This window comes from Octopus sinensis, unplaced genomic scaffold (genome assembly GCF_006345805.1).
Source record: "Octopus sinensis unplaced genomic scaffold, ASM634580v1 Contig10403, whole genome shotgun sequence".
In the NCBI taxonomy this organism is placed as follows: Eukaryota; Metazoa; Mollusca; class Cephalopoda; order Octopoda; family Octopodidae; genus Octopus; species Octopus sinensis.
Genome location: NW_021832125.1, coordinates 134,682 through 145,382, shown reverse-complemented (window position 1 = coordinate 145,382; position 10,701 = coordinate 134,682). Strand labels below are relative to the sequence as shown.

The 10,701-nt window shown below is 36.0% G+C and overlaps 2 protein-coding genes and 1 long non-coding RNA gene across 3 annotated transcripts; 2 read left to right on the top strand and 1 right to left on the bottom strand.

Moving 5' to 3' along the window:
* Positions 1 to 627: 627 nt before the first annotated feature.
* Positions 628 to 1,092, bottom strand: LOC115228409 (protein FAM200A-like). The gene has a single exon (XM_029798995.1). It carries the CDS (start codon positions 1,090 to 1,092, stop codon positions 628 to 630), a length of 465 nt encoding a protein of 154 aa, XP_029654855.1.
* Positions 1,093 to 6,249: 5,157 nt separating this feature from the next.
* On the top strand, positions 6,250 to 6,771 carry LOC118761198 (rootletin-like). The gene is made up of 2 exons (XM_036498927.1): positions 6,250 to 6,387; positions 6,514 to 6,771. The coding sequence occupies exons 1-2, from the start codon at positions 6,262 to 6,264 to the stop codon at positions 6,706 to 6,708; spliced, it is 321 nt and encodes a 106-aa protein (XP_036354820.1). The 5' UTR covers positions 6,250 to 6,261; the 3' UTR covers positions 6,709 to 6,771.
* Positions 6,772 to 8,271: 1,500 nt separating this feature from the next.
* Positions 8,272 to 8,721, top strand: LOC115228410. The gene is made up of 3 exons (XR_003883212.1): positions 8,272 to 8,363; positions 8,394 to 8,567; positions 8,598 to 8,721. It is a non-coding gene; the product is annotated as an uncharacterized LOC115228410 (long non-coding RNA).
* Positions 8,722 to 10,701: the final 1,980 nt, after the last annotated feature.

Genomic DNA, 10,701 nt, shown 5'->3' with positions numbered 1-10,701 from the left:
CAATTTTTTAAAACAAAAAGTTAATGAGATAATTTTTTTTCCATCTTGGCGCAAAGTTTTTCAAATCTTGGTGTCATCGCAGAGAGTGCTACTCTTAGCTCATTAGTCACTACTAAACGAGTTCGATATTTAGATTTAATTGCAGCTAGTGCAGAAAATCCAGTTCGCATAAATATGAAGTAGCAAATGGCAACAAAACTTTCATTGCTTTATTCGAAAAATTTCATATTCCGTTCTTACATTCAACCAAAAAGAAATTAGCGGTTCTCTCTCAAATTTTTGTTTCAATAATGTATCGCATGACAATTCTATCAATTTTTCTTTTTCAAAAGTTGTCAATGCAATTGATTATCTCCTTCATCAATAAATGGATTCTGTATCCATTCGAACATTTTACAGTCGAGATCTTTAAAATAGTGAGCAAAATGCTTCAACAAACAATCCAAATGTTCAGCAAATATGTCTTTGTTTGCTTCAATGTTCACTATGGCGCAAAAGGTGTTTAAAAGTGGAAACATGTCATAGATATTTTTTTGTATATTTGATTTCCATAATACCAATTTTTTCATAAATGCTTTTATTTTGTCCTTTTGAGAGAATAAATGTAGTTGTGGTCCCTGCATTGATTTATTCAATATACTCAATTTCCCAAATGTCAACTAAATAGGCAAATTTGACAATAAAGTCATCATCCCTGAACAACTTTGCATCTTCAATATCATTTTCATCAAGAAAATCTGCAACTTGATCTTTGAGTTCAAACACCCTTCTAATCACTTTTGCACGAGATAGCCAGCGTACCTCACAATAGTATAAAAGCGATGTATATTTTGAATCCATATCTTCACACAGCTTTGCAAAAAGCTTAGCTCTTAAAGGACTGTGTTTTATGTAGTTTATAACTTTTGTAATTTGCGCAAAAATATCGTTCAGTTCTGGACTATTATTCTTTGAGACAAGTGCTGATCTGTGCAGCATGCAGTGCGTCCAGATAATTTCTGGTGCTCTGTTTTTTACAAGAGCTTGAAGACCAGATTTTTTCCTGACATTGACTGTGCTCCGTCTGTACAAAGTCCAACACAATTGATCCATTCTATGTTATTTTCTTCAAAAAAAGTATCAATTATATAAAAAATTTCATTGGCCGTGCTCCTTCCAGGAAATGGTTTGCAGAATAATAGATCTTCTATTATTGTACTTTCTTCAGCATATCTGACATATGCATTAAATGTGCATTTTTATTTATGTCAGCTCCCTCATCAACTTGTATAGCAAATTTACAGTTACGTAGTCGAGAAAACAACTGATCACAAAGATCTTCAGATATGTCATCAATTCTTCTAGCGACTGTGTTATCAGCAAGCGGTATTTGCTGTAATTGTTTTGCATAGGATTCGCCAAACATTGCTTCAACCATATCGATAGCTGCTGGCAAAACTAGAGTTTCTCCGATATTGTGCGGTTTCTTGCATTTTGCAATCCTGTAAGAAACTTTGTACGATGCTAGTAAGCATTTGAAGAGACAGAAACAAGTTTTTTTAACGATTTCGTTTGGTTATCAAACTCTTCTAATTTTCTTTTAAAAATTCTTCAGACTTATGGACATGTTCAGAATGCATCGTTTCAAAATGTCTTCTTAATTTGCATGGCCTCATACTATCTGCTGCAAGTGTTTTGAGGCAAAGCAAACAGAGGGGTTTTTCCATAGAATCAACAAAGACGTGTGAATCCTAACAATAAGTAAGATGGAAAGTATTTTTCTTGTCTTTGGAGTGGTATTGATTATATTCCAATCATTTTGATTTTTTGAACCATCGTCAAAATCTTTATTATTCGTGAATTTTCTTTTGCAACCACTCAAGAATTTATTCATGTGTTAAAATTATTTAATTGTCTAATAAATTAAATAAATTTTTGAAAAAATATAATTTTTAAATTAATAACTCTTATTATCGGAATATAGTCACGTTTTTTACATAGATATAATTTTCTAAAAAATGTTTCTGAAATACTTTTCGCGCCTCCCTTGACACGAGTCAACGCCTCCCTAGGGAGGCGCGCCTCCCCATTTGGAAACCTCTGCTATTGCGGATGAAACAAAAATTCGTGTCAAAGATACGTTGCTGTGATGATTGGATCGTTAAATTCTCCTGAAACAACATATCTGATATCGTTTAAGCCGGTAGAATCTGCTCCTAACAAGAACATCATTGTTCAAATAGTCGACGATGTACTTCGGAATAATTTGGTTCAAAGGGAAAATTTCCTTTTGTTAATTTCGGATGCCGCAAATTATATGAAATCAGGTAAAATTTCATTTTTAAGTTTTAGCTGGCAAAATACTTAAAAATCTGTACCCCAAGTTATTCCATGTCACATGTACTGTTCATCTATTACACAATTGTTGTGAGAAAATAAAAGCCTTCTATCCGGAAATTGATTTGATGATTGCTACTGTACAAGCAGCAATTAACAAGAACAATACAAGAAAACGAATATTTAAAGACAGAAACATCGCCATTCCATTTCGTGTGCATTTGACAAGATGGGGGAGTTGGCTTAAGGCCGCTACTTACTATTCAGAAAATCTGATCGGAGTACAAAATATTTTCGAATCATTCGCGGATGATAGATATCTAGTTCGAACAGCCAAAGAAAGTCTTCGAAACCATGTATTAATGAGCAGTCTATGTGACCTTATCCGAAGCTATTCAAACATTTCAGGTTTTCGAGTAAATCTCGCTATTGCAGATATTATTACGAAATTTGAAAGTACGCGCTTCACAATTGAACAGGCATATTATTGTTTAGAATCGTTGGAATTTGGGAATGACAACAAATTTATCAAAGAATACTTTTTTTTGCGAGTGTCAGTCCTTTTGATATGCACCACTCTTCCACTCTTATCACGTATCCTTTTAATTTCCTCCACGAGATGTCTTTTCTCCACGAAGCATCCGTTATTAGTATGTCGTCCGCGTAGATCATAAAACGACTAGGAGGATCTTTCGGTTTTGGAATATCAGCAACGTAAATATTAAAAAGCAGAGGGCTCAAGACCGAGCCTTGAGGTACCCCTCTTTTGAGATCGACAGATTCCGAAAAACGGTTTCCGCATCGTATGTATGACCTCCTCATGGATAGATAGCTTTTCAGCCAATTGACTGTTCTAGACCCAGGTTTGATTTTGGCGACACTTTCCAAGAAGCCAAGGTGCCATACGCTGTCAAAAGCTTTTGAGACATCGAGGCAGATAGCAATAGTCGCTATATTGTTTGCAAGACCAAGCGAGATGACTTTCTCCAGTTCTCCGCAACAATCTCCGCATGATCTTTTTCGTCGGAATCTGCACTGTTTCGCTGCAATTGCACCTGATTCCTTTACGAAGTTCGAAAGCCTTGTGAAGACAATCCGTTCCATAATTTTAGAGACGGAACATAGTAGACTTATTGGCTGATAGTTCTCTGTATGGTCCTTCATTTTTTCAGGCTTTGGAATCATACGTACGATTGACTTTTTCCAAGAGTCTGGTACGTATCCAAGTCTCTATTGTATAGTGCGGTTAAGTATTGTAGGAAAATAATTGGAGCATGTTTGAATACAGTAATCGGAATGTAGTCATGGCCGGGTGCATTGTTCTTGCAGCTCATGATACGTTTCTTCCAACGTTATGTCTCTGCACAGTGGTCCCGTATAACTCAAGTTAGCTCGCAGACTTCTCTGTGCCTCACTATAAATTCTTTCGGAACCATTCTTTCGAATCCATCTCTTGAACTTTTGCCAGTTGTCTTCGCAAATGTGAGGGAACTTCATCGATCGGGATAGCTATTTCCTCAGTTGTTTTTAGTCGGTTCTTTTCTCCTTTGTTCTCCATATTACTTAGTCTTTGAAAACCTTCCAAAAATGAGGGTTTTTCTTATTCAGGATAATTCTGGAGAGTATGATTGTTGAACACATGCACGGGATCAGAATCACTCATGAGGAGATAAAGTCAGTAAGTAGCCTCTTAATTGAAGCAAGTCATTCGTACAAAGATAATATGGAGAATGAGGGAAAAAGAGTCGTAACTAACTTGGAGACAGAGGATTAAGGAGTGGTGGTAGTTACTTCCTCCTCTAAAAGGAGGAGATTAACCACCAGCGGGCAACGGTCGGATTAACATCAATTAAATAATATTAACTTAATTAATCTATATATGCTATAGGGAACAAAAAAGCAAGACGATTGAAGGGACATTCTGTTCAGTCAACACTGTCGACGGGAAAAGTTGAAATCAGGGTTGATACAACAATCCTCACCGAAACAAAAGTAGAATATAACAAGCCAGATATCTTTGTTCACGACAAAGTCAGAAACGAAATAAATCTAATTGAAGTGGGTATTACCTCACAGGATCGCCTTAAGCAAGTGGAGGTTGAAAAGTGTCACAAGTATGACCTATTGGCAAGTGAGCTTTCGCTTCTGTATAGCTGTCAAGTAAAAATAATTCCTGTGGTTATGACATGGGATGGAGTTGGCTCGAAATGCTTCAAAAATTATATGAAGAAACTATCTATTGAAGCAGGAACGAGGACATACATCCAATCCGTTGTACTGAAAAGAACGCTCAAGAGTATGATGATCGAACACAAGCACGGAATTAAGGTATCCGGTGAAGAATACGCTTCTGCTTCCAACCGGTATGTGGAGATGGCATGGAAAGATGAAGACGTCCCAATGAATGCTAAAGAAGATGCAATGGTTGAATCAGATGTGGTAATGGGGAGTAAGAAGCAGCTGGAAGTAGGCTCTTCTTCCAAGAGAAGGAGAGTGGATATCAGCGAGCTGGAACCTTAATGGAAAAAGTAAAATCAATGAATAATTATTACATAATACAATTAGAATTTATGTTCTAGGGCAGGCATTCTCAACCTTTTTTTGTTCATCGCCCCCTTAGATATTTTATCGCCCCCCTTTGAAATTTTATCGCCCCCTTGTCCACATACAATTTAAAAATTTTTGGGCATTGTCCCTTAATTGGTTGTTTTTTGTATATAACTCAAAAATCAAAATATAAAATAATAAATCAAATGTAAAAAATTGAATTTTTATTAAAAATTATTAGTGAGACTCTTGGTATTGATGTTTACTCGCTAAGTATTCTATGTCGGGTTTAAATCCCATTAAAACAGCTTTACTATCTACAATGACGCTCTCATCAATTTGTAATGAAAACTTACTTCGCTTCAGTCTTTCAATAAGGATTTCCTTTACATTGTCACCCATTTCACCAATTCTTCGACGAATCACCTGAACGTGTTAGTTAATGGTTAAGACGGTGATTTTGTTTGGCTTAAATAATAATAATAATCGAATCATTGCTAAGAGGTAGACTTTTAATAATTTTAGAAGCATCTTGATGCATTACATCCGATATTATTACTTTCAGTGATGGAATTATTGCATTTTCTGCAATAGTATGAGAACTGGAAGTTTTCGTAATAATTTCAGCAATTTTATAAGAAGCGATGTGCGCACCCACAACTGCATATAAATAAATGTTAAATAACCATCATGTACTGGCTTTGTGAATAACGATTTGATTTATCCAGGTGCTTGCGTTTTAGATGATCCTGTAATCGTGATGGCTTCATCGCCTCATTTGAGAAAGAACATTGACAAATAAGACAATAAGGCTGTTATGTATCTTCAGTACTTTGAATAAACCCATATTTTAAATATTCGTTTTGATAATGACGACTTTTCTTATTTGAGCGAGAAGACATTTTAGATACCAAACAAGAATGTAAAAACAGCGTGCTATTTTAAAATCGCCCCCTTGTAAAAAATTATCGCCCCCCTGTACAAAATTTTCGCCCCTAGGGGGGCGATTCGCCCCCGGTTGAGAACACCTGTTTTAGGGAATAATTTTTTTTAGTTTAATTATTTTTTTTATTTTAATTATTTGTGGGAATTGCCATTCCATCTTATCCTTTGCTGCTAATTAAATACTAAATAATTTGTTAATTTTGTCCATACAAAATTTTTATTGATTATTCAGTTACTCCCCAAATTAGTTAATAGTCATTTTTGACCTAGTCCCGAATTTGGCGAGTAAACGGGTTTTGAATCTAATTAAATAAAGATTTAATTATATTAATTCATTTTACTTTTTTATAATAATAATAAAATTTTAAATAGAGTGGCGCTTAGCAACAGAATTAAGAATCTGGTTTGTTCGGAAATGTTTATAATAAATAGACCCAAAAACGAAATTAATATATGAAAGTTCAAGGAAATCTAAAAAAAGAAAATAAAGATTTGTGCGACGAAGTACAAAATCTGGAAGCAATGTTGTCGAAATTGCGTCTGGAAAAGGACGAATTAGCACAGAAATATAACACACTGGTATCAATAAATAATTAGGAAATATACATTTGAATGACAGTGAATTGGCCCATCATTGATTAATGGCAGTTCACTTTAACTTAGTAATTATGGCAACTGTTTCCATGTTTTCCACTGATTTTTCAGCTTGAGAGCTCAGCTGCCACATCCAACGAAACTGACTTTGAGAACATTCTTCCCCGCAGAAACAACGATTTGGTCAATAAGTTAGAAGAAGAGCGACAAAAGACTAAACAAAAAATAGAAAAGTATCAAAAGTCAGAGCAGAGACAGGCAGACCTGATTCAACGTCTCCAGTCGAAAGTATTTTGTATAAATTGACTTGAGATACTGGAATACAAGCAAAAGGCCGAATTGAACGACCTGCTCAAGCGAAACTCCCTAAACAACGTAACGTCCAGGAAAACGATTTTTAGTCGAACGAACCCTTCGTGGCTGCTGCTTACGAGGACACAAAGACCAGAGACTTGCAGAACTTGGAAGACGAAGAAAACCGAAATACTTCTTTGATGCGTGTGAATGATCTGCTAAGAGAACAACTCGAACAAGCATTTGACTCAAATCAGAATTTGACTGCAGAAGTAAAAAGACTTAACCAGGATCTTGAAAAACTCAGATCTTTGAATCTGAACGTGGAAAGACAACTTGAAAGCAACGAAAGAGTACATGGATTGACTATTTACCTCAGAATCACGAGGAACAGAATGTCGAGGATCACCGTAGACTGTTACTATTATGGAAAGATGTGTCCGACATCCGGCACCAGTTCATCTCTATCAAAGGATACACCGAACGAGATGTCGCCCAAGGTCGGCATGAGATTATGTGCACTTTGGAGAAAATAAGAAATCATCACGAAACTGAAGAAATGAAGAACACTCAACGAGAAGTGTTAATTGATTGACAGTTCTAGACCAAGTTGACGCAGCTCGCTCAGAAGTTGGACATGACAATACAAGAAAGAGACCAGCTCGTTAATAAGTGAATAGTTACCCTAATTTCCTCAGTCTAAAAAGATTGGAGGACTCATATGCTCAAGCTGTGACCGACGCCTGTCAAAGCCGGAAAGAAGTCAATTACCTGCAGAGAACTGTCGAAAACATCGAACAAGAGAAATCAATATTGCACTATGAAATGAACGAGTTAGTAAACCTTGAAAGAAAAGAGGCAGAAGCAGTCACCACGTCTCTTAGGCAAATGTCCGCAGTAACTTTTTCAATGATATTGTCAAAGCTGATGATGGGAGATAGTGGGAATGTCACAACAAATAAACTTTTGAGTGTTTTTCCAGCTTTAAGTTGTGAATTGAATTCGTGTGACGTGAAGCTTCCTAGCTTGGCTACGGCAACTTATTCTGCTCTTGTGGCTTTTGTCGGTATGATGCAAGATCAAGTATCCATAATTTAAAATATCCTCACAGATAAACGAGGCCGAATCAAAAATTTGTTCTTCTGTAGAAAAAATTTCAAAGCTCGAAATTAAAATTAAAGACCAGGGGAATTCTGAGCGAACACATTTGCAAAATATAAACAATCTCGAAGCAACAATCGGGAATCTGTAATTTAATTGTAATAGTAAAGACGGAAAAACGTCGAAGAGGGTTCACTGGAACAGAAAAGACTAAAGAACAGTTTGTCATCTAAAAACGACGAGCTAACTCAGCTTGAAAAGACCAGAGAAATCGACATAGAAAAAACAAAGAAGCTGAATTTAGAAATTGAAAAAAGTAATTTCGAAAAAAACAATCTCCAAAAATCCATACAAGTCCTTTTATCGGAAAAGGAAGAACTTACAAGAGAGAATTCGCGAAAGACTAAAGAGATTGACAGATGGTAGTCCCAGTAATATAAAGAAATAGCAACACTTTGATTGAACGGCAGGAGAATTCGATTTCTGTAACCAAGGGTGAGTTGGGGTACACTAAAGACTTGTTGGACCGACTTAAAATTGACAATGAAAATACAATGAAACAACTGGTTGAGATCACTCCTCATATTTAAGTTCAGAACGAATCAAGTGAAGATCGTGAAAGGCTAGAAAAAGAAAGATTAAATATCGAGAATGATTTGAGACTTTTGAGGTCTCAGAATGCAGTATTGGAAAAGTCATTGACAGAACGGGCAAAAACAATCGAAAATCTGGTCGAGGAGAAGGAAAAAGGAGTGTTTCAGATGAATAAAGTAACCAAGGAGACTTCATAGCGACTATAGTTAAGCAAAAAATTCTCGAAAGCACAGCACGATAAAAACGAATTGGAAAATGAGATTTGGAATCTGCGAAATGACCTCATGGCATTGGAACAAGAGAGATCAGACATGGAGAACAACTTGAATTGTGTGGGCCCATGTTTAACTTTAAAGCGCGAACGGCCCAAGCTGAATTCCTAGAGAACGACTTGAAACGCCTCGAAGCAGATATTGAGTCTGCAATCGTCGAGAAAAACGAAATATTCCAGCAATACAAGAAGGAAAATAATAGTGATGTAATTTTTTAGACTTCACGACAAAAAAACTCAATGACCGATGAGATCATAAACTTGCAGACTGAGTTATCTCGAAGGATGGAAAACTTTGTAATCGTCAAAAAAGAAAAGGAAGGGCTTGAAAATAACATAGAAATGCTCAAAGAAAAGATCAAATCGATGGACGAAAATGAGTATCAACTCAACCAAGTCACAAATGCCACAAATAACTCATTTTAGCATTTTCGTTCTTTGGAATTTGAACAGACTCGTTTAAATAAATGCCTTTGTGATGAGAGACAACAAAATGCAGTTTTATTGACGCAAAAAGACCAATTAGAAAATGATAACTGCAATGTGAGAAACAGAAACGAAATGCTGATGCGTTCAATCACTCTTGTTAATCCACTTAGACGATATCAATTCTTTCCGCGATGAAAAAGACAAAACAGAAAGATCGCTTAAACAGGCGATAAGCGAATCAAACACGTGTCACGCGGAAACGAAAGATCACCTAAATAACGTCATTAATGAATTTCAGCATCTCCGAGAAGAAGAAACGAGACGAAACCAATCGGAAAGGGTTGTTCTGCAGTTTACTATGTATCAGGAACACGCTCGAAAAGAGTTTGATAGGCAAATAGAGGAGATCCAAAAAAGTTTCGGTCAGGAAATGGAGGAAATGCGAATTAAACACAAAAAAGAGACAGAGGGTCTGAAAAATAGCATTCTAAACATGGAGAATGAATATGAAAAACAAATTATTCTATCAAACAGTCAACGATTCGAGGATTCTAACAGATTTGAACATGATAGGAAAATCCTTCGTACAGATCAAGCACGGCTCACCCAGGAACTTGCCGATGCAAAAGAGGAATTGGCTTTTAAGAAAAATGAATATTTTGAACAATTAGAAAATTTGAAAACTGCATTAAGTCGTCTGGAGAGTGAAAACATAAAACAAAAAACTGATTTTGAAGAATTGCTGTAAAAAGTGTTGAATAACACGTTTTAGTGAAGATCGGGAACAAATTAAAAAGACACTATCGGCCCGTTTGAATAATGCTTTGGCAGAAAGGGACCAAAAGAGCTCTAAGTTGTCTAATCTTCAAAAAAATATTTTGACGCTTAATGAGGAAATTTCTGAGCGTTCAACTTGTCTTTCCAGTCTAAATACAAAGCTCGGATTTCTTAAAGACGAAAATGACTTGGTAGTGGCACAAAATAACGACCTGCACAGTTAGTGATTGCTCATTTTAAATAAGAAAAACTTCAAAATGAAGAAAACGACAAAAAAATTGGCCAAGAACTAATTTTGAAGTTGAAAAGTCAACTCCATTCGGTTGAGAACGAGAAAATAGAACTGAGTCGGAATTTGACAGAGAGGAAGTCCGCGACTACCAGTAGAGTTTGTTTGGAATAAGCTCCAGAGCTAGAAGAACAACTCAGACTCCGCGAAGAAGAACTACTAGACGTGAAGCGTGATTTGAGGATTTTTGAAAACAGAGTTGCCGAGCAACAGCGGGAAATCAAATCGTGCAGGACTGAATACTCGATTGTCGTAGAGGACAAATATGAGTTGTCTAAAGAAAATGTCAATATTGGGAAAAAATTGAAAAAGGAGGTAGAGAAAACAGAAATACAAAATAATGAAATTGTATTTTACAAGAAAAACGTAAAAATATAAAATCAGTTGCAGATCGCAGAATTTGAAGGAAAAATAAGCGAGTTATATTCAAATACGAGCACTATGAAACGAAATCAGAACGAACTTGAACACTCTCTTCAAAATAAGGACAGGCAGTATCAACAAGCACTTGAAGACTTTCGATGTCATGCCAGGCGAATGAAAG